Source organism: Manis pentadactyla, chromosome 2 (genome assembly GCF_030020395.1).
Source record: "Manis pentadactyla isolate mManPen7 chromosome 2, mManPen7.hap1, whole genome shotgun sequence".
NCBI classification, from domain to species: Eukaryota; Metazoa; Chordata; class Mammalia; order Pholidota; family Manidae; genus Manis; species Manis pentadactyla.
Window position 1 is genome coordinate 82,632,349 of NC_080020.1, and position 24,118 is coordinate 82,656,466.

The window sequence follows — 24,118 nt, forward strand, 5'->3', positions numbered from 1 at the left end:
TATTAACCTCACTCCTCCATTTCACATTCCATCCTTGTTTTTCCTTCTTTCCCTCTTACTGAATTTATAATTTCTGGCTGTTTTGTGTTTCCTTATATATTACTTTAACTTCTGATGACAGGACATCCCCCATAGATAACCAACAACACTTCAAACTCCAAGGCACACCAGACTGAATGCATTCTTCTCACTCCCTTGCCCACCTCTCTCCTCTCGTCTGGATGGGGTTTTCCTTTGTTTGCTATCTCAGACAACAGCAGTACTCCCACTCACCCCACTGCACAAACCAGAAACCCATGTGTCATGCTATTTTGAGGCCCTCCTCTCATTCTCCTTAGTCTACCATTCCCTGTTCTCCAACCCTAGCACAGGGGTTCAGACCCTCCCCATTACCACCTACACCCACGTTGCCCTCCCCCAGCTGCCAGGATACACACTACCTCTCTATGAACTGCTCCCACCCATCTCACCCACCCCACTTGCCTCACACTTGAAACTCTGCCCCTGGGATGCTCAGCTACGCAGCTCAGGCATCAACCCTCCAAGGCCTCTCTGACATTCCTCAGCACCCTGGAATGCCCACACAGCCCTCCTGGGGCTCCCTTACCACCTCAAGCTTTCCTCTACCCTACATAGAACCAGATTAAATGGAAATAGTTAACATTGATTAGCACATACTCCCTCCAAGCACCATTCTAGGAAGTTTAAATGTACACGTCATCCTCAAAAATCTTGAGGAATTATTAGTCCTGCTTTACAGCCCTTTAAGCCAAGGAAGGCATGGTGGCCTCTCATAGTTTTCCCGGTCACCACAGAGAAGTGGGGATTTGAACTCATGGTGGCTCCAGAGCTCTTACTCTTCACCTCCAGGAGGTGCTGCTGGTCTATTTCAAGCAGTTTCAGGCGGCACAACGTCCTGCCATTCTGTTTACCCAGATTTATGGCTGCTAGGTCATAAATTATGGCTCTTCCTGCCTTTCCTCCCTGTAACGAACAACATGCCTGCCACACCCATAGTCTGGGCTCCAGCAGCCACAAAGTCTTCCTCAAACCCAGGCCTAGCTCTGTGCAGGACGAGTGCTAATCTCCACCACCCTAAATCAAGATAAGAGCATTCTTACCTCATTTCCCAGAAGGCAGCTGTAAGGTTTAAAAAAAAAACTTGGTGGACGATTCTTGTTTCTGAAACGTTCTGACAGGCCCCTGGCCCTGCGCAGCTAGTTTCCTCTGTGACCTGCCTGGCCTGCTTCACTCTCACCTCACCTTGAGAAATTCAGGTTTTATATTCCTGTCCAGGCAGAAGGATCCAGAAGAACTTTTAAGATCTCCTGAGATCTGCCCAGGGGATTTCATTTTGCTCGCGTCTCCCCAGGTGCGGTGCGAGACCACTCGCAAGGGGCCGCAGCTGCGTGCGCTCCTCCTCAGAGCAGCCAGCGCCGAGTTCTGGACCATCAGCCAGGGCCTAGGACCTCTCTTGGCCTACAGAACCACCATTCAAAAGAAAGAGGGTCAGATGCGGGTCAGGAAAAGTCCAATACACACACAATATTATCTTGAAAGAAAGAACTCCACCATAGGTTCTGAAGACTATGTGAAAATTAATAAAGGGAAACCTCGCTGACATGGTGTCTGGAGGTCAGGAGGGGAAGCTTTCCTGCCCACCACTCCTCTGACTCCACCAGAAGATACCCATAGGATACTGTTTTAGCTCATTTACTCCCCAACAGGAGGTTACTGTCTTGAGCCTCACCTCTACAGCCCAGCCAATGAGAAGTCTCCATACATGGGACTCCCAGTTTCCTCCAATGGACTTTTTGCTTAGAACAGTCCTCCTAACTTGGCCCTTTTCCCTAAAAAAGAGCCCTCGTCTCTTGTTCTTGGGACATGTCTTGTTTTGCCATGGCTTGCTTTCCCTGAATTACAGTTCTCTTCCATTCCTGAGTAAACCAGTTTTTGCTGGTAAAATAACTTTTATTTCTAAGGTTAACAACTGAAAATAAAATAACTATTCTCACCTGAAAAAGAAACTTAAAAGAGAATCCAAACTTTAGAAATATAGAATGATGGACATTGTGGGGACATCAGAAAGAGTGTGTCAGAGCAGAAGGCACATGCGAAATGTCTTCACTGACAGTTACTGATGAATCTTGTCAGAGTGGAATTCCCAGGCACAGCCAGCTTGATCCAGATCGTGGCCTGGGGTCCTGTTCTTCCCCATCCTCAGGAGCATAGTAAGATCACCATGAAGAAGCTACACAGAAGAGCAAAGTGGAAAGAATTTTAGGATTCCTACTTGGTTCCCATAAGAGCAAAATGAACAGATGCATAATCAGAGTTCTTGGTCAACAGAGCCTTTTAACTCCTGTACATGTATACTTTAAAAATAGCCAGTGGAATGCAATTAGCAAAGTCCAGACTGTGGGAAAAACTACAAACAACCTGTTTTCTTCAAAAAATAAGTTGCAAGGGGGGAAAAACAGGTAAATTAAGAGATCTAAAAGACATTAACCAATAGTAATCTGTGAGGTTTATTTGGATTCTGGTTTTTTTTTTTTTTTAAAGGAAAATTACAACATTTCAGACAAGTAGAAATTTGAACACTAACAGGCATTTGACATTAAGGAATTGTTTCTTTTAAGGTATGATTTTTATAGTCGTCTTTTAGAGTCACTGAAACGTTTACAAGCTGAACAGTACTTCTGAGATTTGCTTCAAAATAAACAGGATGAGGAGGTGGATGGCATAGAATTAATGGAACAAGAGTTGAGGGTTGTTGGGAATGAGTGATGGGTATGTGGAACTTCCTTTGGCTTCCGTATGGGTACAAAAATCCTCCATAATTAAGCTTTTAAAAAGTAAAAAAAAAAAAAATCACAAAAGAACCAGAAACTATCACTTGGAATAAATGCTATCATTTCCCTCCTTGTCCTGCAACTTTTTTAAAACCACAAATTTTGATAAATCAGTTATATTTTTAAAGAAGTCTCCCATCTACAGAATCTTTGGTTGGAATGAAAATATGTCACCAATAAAAACTAGATGTAGTCCCCTCAATGTGCCCAGATGGCTTCTGAAAGAACTTAGAACATAGGCTTGGGTAAACCTGCTTTCTCGGAATGTGGTATCCACATATAAATCAAGTATAAAAATCAAATGTGTATTCATATTTGAACTGACTGTTTATAGTTCATAAAGCATGAGCAAAACCAAAAGTTTCTGTGATGACTGCCCTTGTACTGTTCACCATGTAACTTATTCACTATGTAAGAATTTGTTCTCCATGTAAGAACTTGTTCGTTATGCTTCAGAAGATTGGAGACTGACGAAAATTAGGCTTGGGGTGGATTAATGATTGTGCATTGAGCATTGACTCCCCTATACAGAATTTTATTGTTGTTAACAACCATTTGATCAATAAATATGAGAGATGCCCTAACAACAACAACCAAGAAAAAGTACACACTTCCAATTGTAAAATAAATAAGCAACCGGGATGTAATGTATAGCATAAGGAATATAGTCAAAATATTGTAACAACTTGGTATGGTGATAGCTGGTACTTAGAATTATCATGTATATAAATGTTGAATCACTGTGTTGTACACCTGAAACTAATGTAATGTAATACTGTGTGTCAACTACCCTTCAATAAAAAATAATTATCTAAAAAAAAAAAAAAAAAAAAAACCTGCTTTCTCGGGATTAAGTAATTAAGTCTACCAATTTGATAGGAGCTATAATTAAATCCTTTTATGGATTTAAGTCATTCACCGCAGGCTACATGGTGAAGCTGGGGTTAGGAACTTGCTCATGCCAAGACTCAGTGCTGAGCATTAATCCCTCATCTGCAGGTGAGCTGGCAGGACCCAGAGCTCAGACTTCAAGCCCTCAGGTGCCAGCTGTAGCAGGCACAGCCATGCCCTCATTCTGCATATGAGAATGATAATTTTACAGAGCAAAAGATGTTCCAAATAGAACAAAAGTTTTCTGCAGCCCACCCAGAAGAATAATTTAGGTTTCCACTCAGAGACAATACAGAGAAGTAAGACCAAATTTCCCCAAGGCCAGCACCTTTCAAATGCCACTGCCTTGGTGAGGAGTGGTATGAGAAAGACAAAAAGTAAATAAAGGAGAAAGGACATTTCTTCCAAGATGCTCATAATCCTACAAGATCACTGCCCTTAAAATTTGTGAGGTTCAGACTGGCAAATATTTCAGTGTGAAAACTCAGTGTGGGTGAACAGACACATGCTGATAGGTGTGTTAATTGGTGTGGTACCTCAAGAGGACAATTTATGATAAAAATTACACATTCCTTTGAACAAATTCCATTGCTAATAATAAAGTATTTCCAGACACACCCACCATCAGTAGTTCCCTCTTTACTGAACCACTCTCACTGCCTCTCTTGACCCACAACCCTCTCCTCCCTTTCACAATTAAACTTGCTGTATGAGATCATCTATCATCGCTGTGTTCACTTCCTTACTTCTCATTCTTTCTTGAAAACACCCCCTTCCGGCTTCTTATCCCCACCACATCACTGAGGCTGGTGGTCTTGTCAAGGTCATCAATGCTCTCCATGTAGTACAATCCAATGGTCACACCTCTGTTCTCATCTAACTTGACCTCTCGGGAATATTCCGCATGACTGGCCACTCTCTCCTTTACACCCTTTGCTTCCGTGACAGCATATTCTCTGGACTTTTGTCCTGTCCCAGTGGCCAGCCCTTCTAATTTTTACCTGTTCTTTTCTGCTCAAAAGGTTAAGTGCCAAAGGCCTCTGACCTAGGCCCCCTTCTCTTCCTGTACATTCTCTTCCCCAGGGCATCTCACCAAGTCCTGTGCTTTAAAAGTGCTAATGTGCTAATAAAGTCTAAATAAGCTGATGAAGTGCTATTAAGTCTTTATCTGTAGCCTGAATGACTTAAAAAAAAATCCAGACTAAAATATCCAAATGTCCTACTCGGATGCCTAACAGGCATCTGAAACTTGGTATGTCATGGTAAAAATAGAACTCTTGACTTTGAACCTCCAAACTTGCTCAGTTGTAATTATTTCACCATCACCCAACAAGAAAAAATTCTAGACATGAACTTTGATTCCTCAATCCTGTTCCTCACATCTGTTGACTTTACCTCTAAAATATAGCCCAAACTAGTTTCCTTCTCTGCATCTCATCACCTTATTCAAGTCATCACCTCTTGCTTGTATTGCTGGAGTTTCCTAACTGTTCTTGCTCTTCTATAATCTATACTATTAGCCAGTGACTTTTAAAATTACCAGAGAAACCACCTTCTAGCATCCCACCTAGAGCAAAAGTCAAGTTCCTTACACTTTTAAAAGTCCCTTCAATTATCCAATTCCTGCCTCTTTACAACCTACTTACTCATTCTCTCCTTCCCCCCACCCCCATTCCCATAAACCATTGCTAGGGATTCTCCCATGGCTGGCTCTTTCATCTCTTGTACTGTAAGTTAAATTTCACCTCCTTAGAAACCTTCCCTGATCTCCTAATACAAAATAGTTTTAGCATTTACCCTCTCTTAGAACTTACTCATGTTTTTATTTTCATTTTCACTCTAATTATAAACTCTATGAGAGGAGAGTTTTTCTCTTTTGTTCTCCACAGTAACCCCCTCCTCAGTGCCTTGAACATGACTTGGCGTAGTGCAGGATGAAGAATACTGAATGTAAAGATACTCGAGTCACTCAAAGGTGGCTTGAATAGCTGTACTAGTAAAAAAAAAAAACTGGAAACCACTGGAGGATTCTTTTTATTATATAGCCATATGTCTTCCCAATGGGTTTCAGCCCCGGGCAAGTTCCCTATGGATTTAGTATGACCAAAGGAATCGACAGCAAAACGTTCTTGGGGTGAAAGGATTTATTACCCGGCTTGTTCTTGGTGGTAGGTTGAGCACTAGTCTCTCTGCCTCCGTCTGCCCAGAACACTGGGCTGAGCTCTCTATATAGCACAACAATAGCTTATTGCCCACAGGTGTGGAAGCGGCAGCCCAGCCAACAGGCCAGTTACATCATCAGGTGGTTTAAGTTCAGTGAGGATCCTGGCCATAGGAACCCCAACTTCCCCACACCATACAATGTATACAACCATTTAAAATTATGAGGTCAATCTATAAATGCTGGTACAGAAATAATGTCCAAGATGTGTTTATATAGTGTGCTAGGAAGTGAAGCTTCCTGCCAACAACCAGCACCATTTTGCAGCCCTGTGAGGGAGCCACACTGAGGATCCTTCAGCCCATCAAGCCTTCAGAGGACTGCAGCCTTATGTGATGCCAAGCCAGAACCATCCGGTTAAACTTCTCCTGAATTCAAGACCCACAGAAACTGTGGTTAGTAAATGTTTACTGTTTTAAGCCACTAAGGTTTTGGGTAAGTTGTTATATATAAATATCATAAACAGTTGTAGGGAAAATGTAAATTCCATGGTCAGGATCCTCATCTGATACCTATTATATATGTGCCCTGTGGTCATACTTAGCCTACTCCAAAGGCGCATGCTTGCATACCCGTGGGCAATAAGCTATTAGAGCAGGTATTGTTTTTTTGTTTTTTTTTTTTAATTATTATTTTTTATTGAAGGGTAGTTGACACACAGTATTACATTACATGAGTTTCAAGTGTACAACACAGTGGTAGAACATTTATATACATAATTCTAGGTTCCAGCTATCACCCTACCAGGCTGTTACAATATCTTGACTATATTCCTTATGCTATACATTACATCCCGGTTACTAATTTATTTTACCATTGGAAGTCTGTCCTTCTTTTTTTTTTTTTTTTTTTTTTTGTGAGGGCATCTCTCATATTTATTGATCAAATGGTTGTTAACGACAATAAAATTCTGTATAGGGGAGTCAATGCTCAATGCACAATCATTATTCCACCCCAAGCCTAATTTTTGTCAGTCTCCAATCTTCTGAGGCATAACAAACAAGTTTTTACATGTAGAACAAATTCTTACATAATGAATAAGTTACATAGTGAACAGTACAAGGGCAGTCATCACAGAAACTTTCGGTTTTGTAGAGCAGGTATTGTTTTAAGGAGAGTTCCGCCAGGTGCTAAGAGCAGAGGAAGCAGGAGAGCAGAGCCTAGAGAAGAGAACAAGAGAGCAGTAGAGAGGAAAGCAGAGGCTGAAGGCATGGGCAGAGCCTGGGGTCGAAGCTGAGCCAGAGGCAGAAACAGGAGCGAGGGATTCTAGCGCTCAACCTGCCCCTAGGAGAGTAAAGCTTGGTATGAGCCCCTTTACCGCCAACGTTCCGTTGTTATTCAGTCTCACCATATCCAGAATGAACTTGACTACGGCTGACACCCTCAGACGAGACAATGTAACTCGTTTTACTTTTAAAAAGTATATAGGTACACATGCTTATACATGCATAGAAAATATCTCAAAAGATAGACAAGCCTGGATTCTGACAACGGTGGGTAGCAAGAGGATATGTTCACTTTTCACCATATGCTTTTGTATTCTCAGATTTGTAACAGCACTTCTTTTATAGTTTTAGCAAGTGTACTAAAAAATTTAAGTAAAGTAGTGTTTAAGAGTGATGAGCCACAACAGTGGCCCTTCCTAAGCCTTCTTGTCTTTCATGTTTTCCTTTCTCCCACTCTCAAGACCTGGCTTTGAAATAGGCTATTCACTAAAGACTTTACAGCAGCCCAAATATTGGAGGATTGTTAATACTGATGGATTTCACCAAGAATCAACTCCATGACGAGACCACTGCTAAGGCTGGAATCCTGATTTCATTTGCATTTAATAAGGCAGTTACATTGTCTAACTGTATGGGAAGAACAAATGAACCCTTCGAAACACTGCTGCTGGCTTGCTGAGAGTTGATGGACCCCACAGGCTGACTGCGGTTTCTGCAGGAAGTGGTGTCCTGTAATTCCTGTTATACCTAATTTCTCAACAATAAAGACAGAAACTGGGAAATAATTCATACACTGACCAACTGGTAGAGACAAAGGCAGCTCACACCCTAGCCAGCTCATACTGCCCCCTCAATAAAGACAAGGTGTGGTCCCAGTGACTCCAACTATTTACATTCAAATACAACCACCATCTCAGGGAAGTTCCAGAGCTTGAATAAAATTGAGGACTTGATCCTTTGAGGTTTGTTCTTTTAAATTCAGAACTGGGGGTGAGGGAGGGAGGGCACACATGCCCTTTGACTAGAATGGAATCAGAAATTTCCATCCATACTTGGCAGCGCAGGCCTGTAATTTTAATCAATGAGAATGGGGGCCAGCAGAGACTTTTACTTATGATTCTGAAATGTCCCAGTCCTCTCAAAGGCCTCCAAAGGGTTAAAGTTTCAGGAACAGAGCTGTAATCACTAAACTATGCATGCTGATGAGATTATAGCCCCAGGACTTACAGAATCTTGATAACCAGGAAATTAATTATATCTGAAACTCCTGCTGCCAACCACTGGAGAGACACACAAGGCAATTCCCCTAAAACAAGTCCAATGGAGTCGGGTTAGCATTAGTGCCCCCGCACAGCGGGACACAATCCACATCGCTTCCAACTAGCAAGGCCCTTAAATTTGAATGGGGCCAGTGGAGTGCAAAATATTCAAATATTCAGGTAGTTTTAAAAACTCAAACCACAAAAGGAGAGTTAACAGAAAAGCCAAGCCACACCACACGCAGGGCCCTTCTCTGTGTAGGGGCCAGAGTTCCTCAGACCTCTGCCCAGGGGCCTAATTCCGTCAAGACCTGGGGTTGGGGAACCTCTTCTCAGCGGCAAAGGAAATGGAATGACTTGAAAAACCTTTGCTTCAGCAAAGACACATTCTTAGGGTTCTATCTCAAATCATTCCTTTTACACTTTTCAAGGCACATTCAAAGACTTGGTGAAAATGACCCTAAAATCTTTGAGTTTGCTAGGAGACTCAAAGCAAAGCCAGTGAAGGTAAGGTGTGAACTGGCCCTGAAGTGACAGGGCACATCAGAAATAAGATCACACTGGCAGTCAGAGAGTGAGAATAATAATGCCACATAAAATTCATGAGGGCATAAATGTGCCAAACCTTTAAATTCTCATAACTCTGAGGAAGACATTATTATCCTCATTTTGCAAATGAGGAAATTGTCTTCCCTAGGGTTATAAAACAAATGATGGAGTCAGAATTCAGCCTCATCTGGAAGCTCAGGACCTGCACTCTTAGCCACTAGGCTGTGCTCCTCTAACACAAATTAAAATAACAATGAGATTTTTTTCCCAGCTGGAGTGGCAAAATTTCCAAAGATTGATGGATCAAGCATGTATGAGCATTTCACGGAAGAGGTGCAAGCATACTATTTTGGTAGAATACATTACTGAAGGCAATTTGGCAAGAGTAACCAAAACTTAAAACGGTCACCTAACTTTTGACCTGGCCATTCTACTTTCAGGAACTTACCCTACAGAAATACTCACAAACATGTCTGCATACAGATCATCAGTGTAGGACTGTTTAAATAGCAGAAAAATAAAATAAAAAAGACTTTTAGGAGTCATCAGTAAGGAAATGACTGAATACATCACAATAGATCCAAAATATCGAACAGGCTGTATTGTTTATAAATGGAGGTCAACCTATATATGCAGATGTGGGAAAAATTCTAAACTGTTATTAAATGAGAAACAATTGTCACAGAGCAATATGTATAGTATGACCTTATTTATTTTTAAAAAATGGTCTGAGCCAAATAATGACTCTATAGCATCTTAGTACACTGAGGAACAGTGACTGCAATGGGGTGGGGAGGCACTTGATACTGTGGGTGAATGCTGAAACCATAATGTTGCTCATGTGAAACCTTCGTAAGATTGTATATCAATGATACCTTAGTAAAAAAAATGGTCTGAGTATCACACCACTTCTTAGGAGAGTAAAACTAGTGCTTCCCTTCTCCTACTCCCTCCCACAAAAAAAACAAAACACACACAAAAAAACCATATATAACTAACTCAGAAATGAGTCATGTTATTCATAAATCAACCATATAATAATTTTTACAGTCACTAATACAACAGTTATAAAGCCAGTTTGGAGTTAAGTACCTCTTAAATATATTGTACATATCCACTTTAGCATTCTTTTCCAAACAGATATGGTTCAAACCCAGTGAAGACCTTACAATTTCATATCTGGTAACAAGTGAACAAAACTGACAAATAGTCCAACAATAATTTCTAAAACTATTAAGTGGTAAATGTCATTTGTAGTTGTGAAATGGTCTATTACTCAGATTATCTCTGAGTACTTTGCTGAAGTCAGTAAGACACTACACAGAATTAGTATTTCCACAATTAAAATCCTCATTGTACAGCCGTACCTCAGAGGTACTGGGAATTGGGTTGTGACCACTGTAGTAAGGCAAATACCACAATAAAGCAAGTCAAATGAATTTTTTGGTTTCCCGGTCCATATAAGTTATGTTCATACTATCTACTAAGTGTGCAATAGCATTACGTCTAAAAAAGCAATGTACATAACTTAATTAAAAAGTATGTCACTGCTGAAAGATGCTAACCATCATGTGCACTTTTAGCTCATAATCATAATTAGAGTCAGAATCACTGATCAAAGATGACAGCAAATATAAAAAGTTTGAAATATGTTGAGAATTACTGAAATGTGGCAGACATGAAGTGAGAAAATGCTGTAGGAAAAATGGCACCGACAGACTTGTTCAACTCTGGGTTGCCACAACCTTCAATCTGTAAAAAACAGAGTATCTATGAAGTACAATAAAGTGAGCCACAAAAAAATGAGGTATGCCTGTATTTTTCTTGAATATGATATATACAAAAGCTCAAAAGATTAATAAAGAAATAACAAAGTCCCAGTAAGACAACAAACAGACTTTGTTACAAGAATAACTAAGAGACACAAAGCATTGTTTGGTTCTCTTTTCAAAAACTACTGCAGCACCTTGTCAACTACCAGTGACACCCAGACCAGTGTCCTCAAACCTTGGGGTGCCTGAGCATCATGCAGAGCCTTGTTAAAACACAGGCTCCTGGGCCCTGTTCCCCAGTTGTGAACTTGAATTCCTGAGTCTGCCAAATTCATATTTTTAAACAGCGTCCACAATGATTCTGATGAAGTGGCACAAGAACCCCAAAGAACATTCTAGTTCTACTGTCCAATCTAACATGCTACCATTAGCTGGAAACTGACTCTAGGGAGCTTCCATCACCTCTTTAGTTCTCTCATCTGTAAAGTCAGTCAATAGTACTGATCATCTATCTCTGAGGGCTCTTAAGCTCTAATAAGGCTGTGAATGACCCCAGATGTAAAAGAAATGTAGTTTCAGTAAAGAATTGTGTCTTCCTGCCAACACCAGTTTTCAGAATCACTAAGATTCTGCCTTTTCGCCATCTTCTGAAAAGCCTGCTTCTTCCTGGGAGCATCTGTGTAGAGGAATGCTGAAACTGCTGTGTGTGTTAAGTTGGGGGACATTCCTCATGCAAACAGTGAAGCTCCCAGCCATCCTGAGAGCTGCTGCATATACACGGTATACAATGAGACCCACTTAGTTAGGTAAACAACGAGAAACATCCCCATATCATTAAGCAGACTTCAAAACCATAAAACTTCCATCAGAGAGGCTGGAAAACTCAATACGAGGTTTTAACACTTGTTGAACTTGAAGAGTAGGAGCTGGACTTCCCAGAGAATTTCTTTGATGTGAGGGATATCTGCATCCGCTTTACAGTACGAACACTTCGACAAAGGAGAGCATTCTTTGCATGATCCCTGAAGTCTTGTGAAACAAAGTAATAGACAAAGGGATCAATGCAGCTGTTGAGGGAGGACAGGCAGAGGGCTACAATATACAGGGCATAGACATGGCTCTGGCTCCAGTTTTTTATCAGGAAATAATGTACCACAAGCAGAAGGTTACTAGGAGTGAAGCAAATCAGGTACATGGCCAGGACAGTGATGATGAGTTTGACAGCTCTCTGCCTCTTCTTTTCGGAGTTTTCATCCATGGTAGAAGATCGGAGTGCTCTGATCATCAGCACATAGACAGAGGCAGTGAGGAAGGCTGGGAACATAAAGACTCCGATGGCCAGAGAGAGGAAATAATTGAACATGTCCCCCACCAGCACCTCCTGAGGCAAAACATCATGGCAGGTTGTGATGTTGAGGGCTGGAATGTAGGCAGTCTGCTTCACGACATACAAAGGGATGGTAACCAGCAGAATCAACAGCCATATTCCCAGGGATACACCAATGGCGATGTTTGCCTTCCTCCTGGGGTGCACCATGGGATTCACAATGACCCAATACCTCTGCACACTGAGGCAGGTCATGAAGAGAATGGAACAGTACATGTTGCCATAGAAAAAGCCAATGAGTACCTTGCAAAGAGCTTCCCCATATGCCCAGTGGTTGCCATGTATGTGATAGGCAATCTTCAAAGGGAACCAGATAACAGAGAGGAGATCGGCCAGGGCCAGATTGGCCATGTACACCACGGCTGGGTGCTTCTTCTTTGTTCGGAAAAGGAAGACCCACAGGGCCATGCCATTGCTGGGCAGACCAACCACAAACACGATTGTGTAGACAATTGGAAGAAAGACAGTAGTCAGTTTTCCAGTGAGGACGGAGGTAGAAATATCATCCACGGAAAAACCTGGTTCCACTGAGGCTCCTTTCCCGGTGATAGGAGATGAGCTATTCATCTTACCGATGAGACTTCGCCCTTTAGAGGATCTATTGGTTCCTGTGCAGGAAAGGCAAGGCAGAAAAGGGTCATTACAGAAGCATCTCTTTGTGGCAATGCTGGGTCTCTTCAAGTAAAAGCACTTCAGATGAAGTCAGAGTACACAACACACCTACAGGGGCTTTCTTTGGGAGATGTGGTTCCTATGGTCTGATTTTGTTTGTTGCTTGGTACATTTTACAATTGGCATTTTTTTTTTGTGGAGGCTTGTGTGGTATGTGTGGAATATAACACTGATTTCTACAAATCTTCAAAAACCTGATAGCTTTTTTCAAACCAACTGTGCACAGTCATTAGTTCCTAACTAGTTTTATAATGGCTACCTATCTCACTCAGGCTGCGAACCAAGCAAGACCCTACCAGTCATTCTCTGTCCCCAAGTCCAACACAGGGAGATGCCTGGGGAACATGAGGGATATTGCTGCCTCACCCAAAGGATAGCCTCGGCCATGGGCAGGGACCCCTCTACCTCTTGTAGTTTCCTGCTGAACTTCCCATGGAGCCAGCTGGCAGGCAAACCTTCCAGCCTCAAGGTCACCAACAGCTTGACGCACTATTTGTGTTCAGACAATTTTGTGCTCTGATCTTCAAGTAACGTGGCAAGTTTTAACAACTTCAACAACACCCCTACATTATGAATTAAACTTTAGAAACCACAAATAAAGGCATATCTGGCCTACAACCTGTTCCAACCCACTGTTCATGGACCTGAAGAAAAAAATGGGGGACAATTTGAAGACACCAAAGGATCTTACTTTAATTCTGGGGAGCAGTAGGCCTTCCCCATTCAGAGAAAACAGGGCAAACTGCACCACAGCATGCCTGGGAGCACATTAAACCAACCGGTGACTTTATCTGGTAATTTTTACACTTAGTCATCACTTTTTCCTTTTCCAGCTTTGCAAAGATTATCCACTTCTCTTTCGGCTTCTAAGAACTAACGGTGGTTAGCCTGGGCGGAGGGAGGGTTAGAGGGTACACAGATCAATACCTCACTTATCACTTAGTACAGTGGACTGAAAGGTGGCCCCCCAGAAGAGATGTCCATGTCCTAATCTACAGAATCTGTGATCATTACCTTATTTAAAGAGTCTTTGTAGATATAATTACAGATCTTGGGATGAGAAGATCATTCTGAATTACCCAGAGAGCCCTAAATCCAATGACCACCGTCTTTATAAAAGAAAGGCAGAGGGATATTTGAAAGAGACAGAAGTTGGAGAAGAAAAGCCTGCTGTGAACATGGAGGCTGAGACTGGAGTAGTGCTGAAGAACACGCCGAGAAACACCACGCCGTGTCAGTGGCCGCCAGGAGCCAGGGGAGGTGAGGAGCCAGTCCTCCACAGGCGCCTCCTCGGGTGCCAGCACCTCACTTCAGGCTTCTGGCTCCCAGAACTGAGGAATACATTCCTACTGTCTGAAGCCACCAGCCTGTGGCCATTTCTTATAGCAGCCACAGGAAACTAATACACTTTGGATAGACCTATCTTGTTCAATTTAATTTTTTAAAAAGCATGAAATTTATTTTTAAATTAAAAATAATAATTTTCCTATATATTATACTGTTCTTCAAATAATTGATTAACCACAGTTAAGAAGCACATGGTAACCCAGTTCCTGTACATGTATCTATAATGGAAAAAGTTTCATGGAATAGTAATTACCCTTATTGTGCGCAGGGTACATTCTAATGCTTTCTATTGTATTCTATTCCATTCTTATTTTTAAAAAGTCAGTACTGACCCTCTATCCTGACTTCGTAACCCACCTACATTTTCAAAACCAGTTAGCAGAGTGACACCCTTTGAAGCACCCCAAGAAAATAGTAACAATGTATTTACAGACAGGTAAGGTATTCTGTAGAATTCACCCCAGGCCCCAAAATGGCAAGGGTCCTAATATGATTATAGGTTTCTTTAATTCTAGGACTGTGTCATAATTCCTTTATAGCCCCCATGGCCCCAGGCATAGCTCTGGACATAGAGCAGGTGCTGAACACACCTGCCATACTGAAAACCTCAGCAAGCCACACCTATGAAAGATGAGGGAAGAATCAAGAGACAGTTCTCCTGCCCATTCCTGCAGGGCCCTGGCCTGGCCCCATTAGTACCAAAACCACACTCAGGACACCCTTGATAACAATAAGCACTAACTGTTAATAAGGGCTCATAGCATGTGTCTGACATTGTTTTCAGTACTTCATATGAATTGATTTATTCACTTTCACAACAATTATGAGAAGGGTACTATTATTTGCTCTTCATTTTACAGATGCACACACTGAAGCTCAAGGAACTGAGTAACGTTTCCAAGGTTAAACAGCTGTAGGTTCAACACCAGGCAGTCCACTTCTATATTCCATGGTTCCAACCACTATACCACATTGCACCTCTGAGGCCCTGACCCAAGGTTACATTCTGTAATCCACTGAGGCCAACTTAGCCTGTGGCGATTCCACCCTCTTTAAGGGTGGAATATTCAATACTGTAATGGCAAGACAGCTACAGTATACTGTTCACTGAAAAAATCAACTAGTAGAATATGCTTCCATCTGTCTAATAAAATTATTTGCAAAATCTTAAGATTAGAAGAACACACATCAAACTATAAACAATGGCCACCTCTGCAGAGTAAATTGGGTAGGGACAGAGAACTTTCTTTACTTCACACTGTGTAAATTGGCACAATCTTTTCGGAGGTCAATTTGGCAAAACTATCAAAATTAAAAGTTTGTTTGCCCTATGACCTACCAATATCCTTCTGGAAACTTGTCCTGCAGATATGCTAAAGTGTATAGAAATACTGTATGTACAAGAATACCTACTGGAATGACTGTATGTGCAAGAATATTTACTGTTTGTCAGAGTAAAACAAAATGTTAGTCTCAACATCCATCAAAAAGGAGACTAGTTCAGTAACTTATGACAATTATACAATGGATAATATTCCCCTTATAAAATGTATGGACAGGAGGATCACAGGAAGAAGGCGGCATGAGTAGTTCAGTGGAAATCTCCTTCCAAAAACATATATATTTATGAAAATACAAAAAATACAACTATTACTAAAAGAGACACCAGTGGATACAGTACAACAGCCAGGATACATCTACATCTGCGAGAAACTCAACATCACAAGAAGCGGGTAAGAAATAAGCCGCGGCCAGGTGGGAACCGAGCACTACCCCCACCCCAGAACCCAGCAGGAAGAAAGGAGTTGGAATGGGGAGGGATTGAAAGCCCATGACTGCTAAACAACCAGCTCTAGAAATCCGCACCCGGAGCGCAGACACAAGGTGCACGGGGTGCTGGATATTAGAGAAACGGAAAAGCAAAACCTGTGGACAGGTCCCTGCAACCGGTGCCCCTGAGACAAAAGAAAAGCTAGTGCTTTTTGCAAGACTTAAAGAGACAGGGACCCCACAGCTGGACAAAGTCGTCCTGGCACACTTAGCCAGCAGCTAGGAATCCTGGGGAACTTTAGGCGCCCTAAACCCCTGGGCTGCAGCGCAGCTCGGAAGCCCCTCATGGCACTAAGCAGCCTGCCAGTCATTCCCCCAACTGGCGTGGACCCCAACACACCAGCCCAGTAGCAGGAGAGTGGTAGCACGTGCCGGGGGTGGCGGCACCGGAGGGGTCTGGGAGTGACCCGCATGCACCGGTGGTGCCAGAGGGGACTGGGAGCAGCTCGTGCGAGCCTGCTGCGGCGATTACTGAGCAGCCTGGGAGTGGCCTGTGCGCGCCAGTGGCAGTGGTGCCAGAGGAGCCTGGAAGAGGTCCGTGTGAGCCCGCAGCAGCGGCGACTGGGCGGCCTGGGAGCAGTTCGTGCATGCCAGCGGTGGCAGCACCAGAGGGGCACGAGAGGCTCGTGCGGACCTGCAGCGGTGCCAGATGGAGCAGCCACGCTCCCAGCAGCTGACCGGACTCCCAGCCCAATGCACAGATAGCCAGGCCAGACAAAAAGGTTGTTGCTGCCACACAGCTGCCCGGAAGGGGCGCCACTATCGTGGAGGAGCGCACTTGGCGTGCCTGTCACTCCCTGCAGGGCTCTGTGCTGCTCTGACGGAGACCCCGCCCACAGCAGCTTAGGGGATTAACCCAGTGGCTGCTCGAAGAGTGCAGGTAACTGACACAGGCAGCAGAGAAGGGCAAGGCATCCAGCAAGCAGGAAAGGACTTTCTTCTCCCAGCTGACACACCCACAACCTGCCTACAGCCACCACTATCACCATGAAAAGGCAAAAAAAAATGTAGTCCAGTCCAAAAATAGTTCAGACAACCCCTGAGGGAGGATCTGCAGAGACAGAGCTAACCAGTCTCCCTGAAAAACAATTCAAAATAAAAATCATAAACATGCTGACAGAGCTGCACAGAAATATACAAGAGCTAAAGGATGATGTCCGGAGGGAGATTACAGAAATGAAACAATCTCTGGAAGGATTTATAAGCAGAATGGATAAGATGCAAGAGGCCATTGATGGAATAGAAACCAGAGAACAGGAACACATAGAAGCTGACGCAGAGAGAGATAAAAGGATCTCCAGGAATGAAACAATATTAAGAGAACTATGTGACCAATCCAAAAGGAACAAAATCTGCATTATAGGGGTGTGAGAAGAAGAAGAGAGAGAAAAAGGGATAGAAAGTGTCTTTGAAGAAATAATTGCTGAGAACTTCCCCAAACTGGGGGAGGAAATAGTTGCTCAGACTATGGAAGCACACAGAACTACCGAGAGACGGGACCCAAAGAGGACAACACCAAGACACATAATAATTAAAATGGCAAAGATCAAGGACAAGAACAGAGTATTAAAGGCAGCCAGAGAGGAAAAAAAGGTCACCTACAAAGGAAAACCCATCAGGATATCATCAGACTTCTCAACAGAAACCCTACAGGCCAGAAGAGAATGGCATGATATATTAAATGCAATGAAAGAGAAGGGCCTTGAACCAAGGATACTGTATCCAGCATGATTATCATTTAAATATGAAGGAGGGATTAAACAATTCTCAGACAAGCAAAAGTTGAGGGAATTTGCCTCCCACAAACCACCTCTATAGGGTATTTTAGAGGGGCTGCTCTAGATGGGAGCACTCCTAAAAAGAGCACAGAACAAAACACCCAACATATGAAGAATCGAGGAGGAGGAATAAGAAGGGAGAGAAATAATCATCAGACTCTGTTTATAATAGCTCAATAAACGAGTTAAGTTAGACAGCAAGGTAGTAAAGAAGCTAACCTTGAACCTTTGGTAACCAAGAATATAAAGCCTGCAATGGCAGTAAGTACATACCTTTCAATAATCACCCTAAATGCAAATGGACTGAATGCACCAATCAAAAGATACAGAGTAACAGAATGGATAAAAAATCAAGACCTATCTATATGCTGCTTACAAGAGACTCACCTCAAACCCAAAGACATGCACAGACTAAAAGTCAAGGGATGGAAAAAGATATTTCATGCAAACAACAGAGAGAAAAAAACAGGTGTTGCAATACTAGTATCAGACAAAATAGACTTCAAAATAAAGAAAGTAACAAGAGATAAAGAAGGACATTACATAATGATAAAGGGCTCAGTCCAACAAGAGGATATAACTATTATAAACATATATGCACCCAATACAGGAGCACCAATATATGTGAATCAAATACTAACAAAATTTAAGGAGGAAATAGACTGCAATGCATTCATTTTGGGAGACTTTAACACACCACTCACTCCAAAGGACAGATCCACCAGACAGAAAATAAGAAAGGACACAGAGGCACTGAACAACACAATAGAACAGATGGACCTAATGCACATCTATGGAACTCTACATCCAAAAGCAACAGGATACACATTCTTCTCAAGTGCACATGGAACATTCTCCAGAATAGACCACATACTAGGCCACAAAAAGATCCTCAGAAAATTCCAAAAGATTGAAATCCTACCAACCAACTTTTCAGACCACAAAGGCATAAAACTAGAAATAAACTGTACAAAGAAAGCAAAGAGGCTCACAAACACATGGAGGCTTAACAACATGCTCCTAAATAATCAAGGGATCAACGACCAAATTAAAGTGGAGATCCAGCAATATATGGAAACAAATGACAACACCACCACAAAGCCCCAACTTCTATGGGACACAACAAAAGCAGTCTTAAGAGGAAAGTATATAGCAATCCAGGCATATTTAAAGAAGGAAGAACGATCCCAAATGAATAGTCTAATGTCACAATTATTGAAATTGGAAAAAGAAGAACAAATGAGGCCTAAGGTCAGCAGAAGGAGGGACATAATAAAGATCAGAGAAGAAATAAATAAAACTGAGAAGAATAAAACAATAGAAAAAAAAATCAATGAAACCAAGAGCTGGTCCTTCGAGAGAATAAACAAAATAGATAAGCCTCTAGCCAGACTGATTAAGAGAAAAAGAGAGTCAACACACATCAACAGAAAAAGAAACAAGAAAGGAAAAATCACGACGGATCCCATAGAAATACAAAGAATTATTAGAGACTACTATGAAAATCTCTATGCTAACAAGCTGGAAAACCTAGGAGAAATGGACAACTTTCTAGAAAAATACAACCTTCCAAGAAGGACCCAGAAAGAAACAGAAAATCTAAACAGACCAATTACCAGCAACAAAATTGAAGTGGTAATCAAAAAACTACCCAAGAACAAAACCCCCGGGCCAGATGGATTCACATGAGAATTTTATCAAACACACAGAGAAGACATAATACCTATTCTCCTTAAAGTTTTCCAAAAAATAGAAGAGGAGGGAATACTCCCAAACTCATTCTATGAAGCTAACATCACCCTAATACCAAAACCAGGCAAAGACCCCACCAAAAAAGAAAACTACAGAACAATATCCCTGATGAACGTAGATGCAAAAATCTTCAAAAGGATATTAGCAAACCAAATTCAAAAATACATCAAAAGGATCATACACCATGACCAAGTGGGATTCATCCCAGGGATGCAAGGATGGTACAACATTCGGAAGTCCATCAACATCATCCACCACATCCACAAAAAGAAAGACAAAAACCACATGATCATCTCCATAGATGCTGAAAAAGCATTCAACAAAATTCAACATCCATTAATGATAAAAACTCTCAACAAAATGGGCATAGAGGGCAAGTACCTCAACATAATAAAGGCCATATATGATAAACACACAGCTAACATAATACTGAACAGCGAGAGGCTGAAAGCTTTTCCTCTGAGATCGGGAACAAGACAGGGATGCCCACTCTCCCCACTGTTATTCAACATAGTACTGGAGGTCCTCGCCATGGCAATTAGACAAAACAAAGAAATACAAGGAATCCAGATTGGTAAAGAAGAAGTCAAACTGTCACTATCTGCAGATGACATGATATTGTACATAAAAAACCCTAAAGACTCCACCCCAAAACTACTAGAACTGATATCGGAATACAGCAAAGTTGCAGGATACAAAATTAACACACAGAAATCTGTGGCTTTCCTATACAATAACAATGGACTAATATAAAGAGAAATCAGGAAAACAACTCCATTCACAATAGCATCAAAAAGAATAAAATACCTAGGAATAAACCTAACCAAGGAAGTGAAAGACCTATACCCTGAAAACTACAAGACACTCTTAAGAGAAATTAAACAGGTAACTAACAAATGGAAACTCATCCCATGCTCCTGGCTAGGAAGAATTAATATCATCAAAATGGCCATCCTGCCCAAAGCAACATACAGATTCGATGCAATCCCTATCAAATTACCAACAGCATTCTTCAATGAACTGGAACAAATAGTTCAAAAATTCATATTGAACCGCCAAAGACCCCAAATGGCCAAAGCAATCCTGAGAAGGAAGAATAAAGTGGGGGGATCTCGCTCCCCAACTTCAAGCTCTACTACAAAGCCACAGTAATCAAGACAATTTGGTACTGGCACAAGAACAGAGTCACAGACCAGTGGAACAGAACAGAGACTCCAAACATTAACCCAAACATATATGGCCAATTAATATACGATAAAGGAACCATGGACATACATTGGGGAAATGACAGTCTCTTCAACAGATGGTGCTGGCAAAACTGGACAGCTACATGAAAGAGAATGAAACTGGATCACTGTCTAACCCCATATACAAAAGTAAACTCAAAATGGATCAAAGACCTGAATGTAAGTCATGAAACCATTAAGCTCTTGGAAGAAAACATAGGCCAAAACCTCTTAGACATAAACATGAGTGACCTCTTCTTGAACATATCTCCCCGGGCAAGGGAAACAAATGCAAAAATGAAAAAGTGGGACTACATCAAGCTAAAAAGCTTCTGTACAGCAAAGGACACCATCAACAGAACAAAAAGGCATCCTACAGTATGGGAGAATATATTCATAAATGACAGATCCGATAAAGGGTTGACATCCAAAATATATAAAGAGCTCAGGCACCTCAACAAACAAAAAGCAAATAATCCAATTAAAAAATGGGCAGAGGAGCTGAATAGACAGTTCTCTAAAGAAGAAATTCAGATGGCCAACAGACATATGAAAAGATGCTCCACATCGCTTGTCAGAGAAATGCAAATTAAAACCATGAGATATCACCTCACACCAGTAAGGATCGCCACCATCCAAAAGACAAACAACAACAAATGTTGGCGAGGTTGTGGAGAAAGGGGAACCCTCCTACACTGTTGGTGGGAATGTAAATTAGTTCAACCATTGTGGAAAGCAGTATGGAGGTTCCTCAAAATGCTTAAAATAGAAATACCATTTGACCCAGGAATTCTACTTCTAGGAATTTACCCTAAGAATGCAGCACTCCAGTTTGAAAAAGACAGATGCACCCCTATGTTTATTGCAGCACTATGTACAATAGCCAAGAAATGGAAGCAACCTAAGTGTCCATCAGTAGAAGAATGGATAATGAAGATGTGGTACATATACACAACGGAATATTATTCAGCCGTAAGAAGAAAACAGATCCTACCACTTGCAACAACATGGATGGAGCTAGAGGGTATTATGCTCAGTGAAATAAGCCAAGCGGAAAAAGAGAAATACCAAATGATTTCACTCATCTGCAGAGTATAAGAACAAAGGAAAAACTGAAGGAACAAAACAGCAGCAGAATCACAGAACCCAAGAAGTGACTAACAGTTACCAAAGGGAAAGAGACTGGGGAGAATGGGAGGGTAGGGAGGGATAAGGACAGGGAAGAAGAAAGGGGGTATTATGATTAGCATGTATAATGTGGGGGGGTGGGGGCAAGGGGAGGGCTGTGCAACACAGAGAAGACAAGTAGTGATTCTACAACATTTTGCTATGCTGATGGACAGTGACTATAATGGGGTTTGTGGGGGGGACTTGGAGTAGGGGAGAGCCTAGTAAACATAATATTCTTCATGTAATTGTAGATTAATGATAACAAAAAAAGGGTGGATTACTCCCCGATAGGATAAAATTATCTGGAAATCAACGATTAATGCATGCTTTATATATCCTTAATTTTGAACTTTTAAAGGGTGTCAGATGATCAGCTATGGAAGTACATTTTTCTGATAATATTTCTTTCTCTTAAAAAAAAAAGAGTAGTTCCTGTGTGGTGCTCTCCAATAGGTTCTTCACAATGGTATAAAGGTCATATCAAAGTGTGGGCAGGGGGTTTGTTTGTGTTTATACAGAGGATCCAAGCCTAATTTGGCTACCCAGAAAATGAATTAAGATACGATATGAAGAAGAACTTCCAACATCAACATTCTCTGGAAGAGTCATTCCAGAAGATGATCATCAAAAAACTTCAACAAAGATCCTGGTGCTGTTGCAGTTGTAGCTGCATTCATCCCACCAGTTCCTGGACTTGCCATTGGAATGAAGAAGGAGATATCTAAGCTGGCATGTGCATACAGTAAAACAACAAATTTGAATGGATCTATACTGTCGGAACTCAACCAAGAATTAGGAGAAGTGCAAGTTGCAGCTGTCCAAAATCTTGCAACTATAGATTATCTACTGTTAAAAGAACATATGGGATGTTAACAGTTCCCAGGAATGTGTTGACTTAATTTGTCTGATTTTTCTCAAAATACTCAAATTCAGTTAGAGAATATCCATCATATCATAGGTAAGTTTTCACAAATGCCTAGGGTGCCTAACTGGTTTTCTTGGTTTCACTGGATATGGCTGGTAATTGTAGGTCTGCTTTGGTTATGTAGCAGTATTCCTATTACGTTAATGTGTGCACGCAATTTAATTAGTAATTTAAAACCTATACACGCTTATGTCACTACAAGAAGATATGTCAAAGAAATAATCAATCTTCCCATGTTTTCTTCCATCTGCTACTTCTATAGCTTCTCTTCTTCCTTCATAATTACAACCCCTAAGTAGAATTTGTGCCTCATATCGAAATTACCGAGTATCATAATTCTTCCAAGTGGTAAAGATACCTCAAGACAAATGCTGGGCATAGAAGCCACAGGGCATAAATCTGCAAAGAAGTGAAAAGCTAACCTTTTCAAACAATATTGCTTCTCTCTCACTTACCAACTTTACATTTCCCTGTATGGCCCCGGAAGATGACTGGTTAGCCAGAGACGGGTAAGATTCCTCAAGGGAGGAACAACCTAAGACAGGCACAGTCGCAGGGGGCCATGTGGTGAGAAAATGGGGAGCAGCAGAGGTGAGGCTTAGAACCTCCCCCCTCATGTTCTGAGAGAAATCTTCTGCATACATGGATGTTTTGTTGCCCTTGTCTAGCTTGGATTAATACTTAGTCTATAGGCACACACCTGATCATCTACATTTGCCCTCTTACAGCACTAAACTATGTACATTTGCCCTCTTACAGCACTAAACTATGTTTTCTACCTTTATCCTGCATCTACCTACCACTTCAGCATTTCATTAATAATAATAATTAATAAGGGAGAAATGTGGGATTCACATATAAATCAAGTATAAAAATCAAACAAATAATCATAATTGACATGATTGTTTATCGTTCATAATGCGTGATCAAAACTGAAAGTTTCTGTGATGACTGCCCTTGCACTGTTCACCATGTAAGAACTTACTCACTTTGTAAGAACTTGTTCACTATGTAAAAACTTGTTCATTATGCTTCAGAAGATTGGAGACTGTTGAGAATTAGGCATGGGGTTGATTAATGATTGTGCATTGAGTTCCCTATACAGTATTTTATTGTTGTTAACAACCATTTGATCAATATGAGAGCTGCCCTCTCAAAAAACAAAAAAAAAGCACTTCCTATGTGGTGGTCTCCAAAAGGTTCTTCACAATGGTATAAAGGTCTTATCAAAGTGTGGGCAAAGGGTTTGTTTGTGTTTATA

At 41.5% G+C, this 24,118-nt stretch overlaps 1 protein-coding gene across 6 annotated transcripts in view; it reads right to left on the reverse strand.

Annotated features, from left to right (window-relative positions):
• Window positions 1-24,118, reverse strand: part of LOC118926763 (proteinase-activated receptor 2) — a 42,456-nt gene that overhangs the window by 12,304 nt on the left and 6,034 nt on the right. Inside the window, exons 2-3 of one of the 6 annotated variants that reach the window (XM_057494188.1) lie at window positions 2,016-2,251; window positions 1,264-1,479 (exon numbers count right to left, since the gene is read on the reverse strand). The exons of 2 other annotated variants lie outside the window; for them this stretch is intronic. Coding sequence is in view for 2 of the 4 variants with exons in the window: in XM_057494181.1 (XP_057350164.1) it covers window positions 11,654-12,765 (1,112 nt within the window). In the remaining 2 variants the exon portion in view is untranslated. 3 more of the 6 variants (XM_057494189.1, XM_057494186.1, XM_057494181.1) reach the window with 3 other exon arrangements.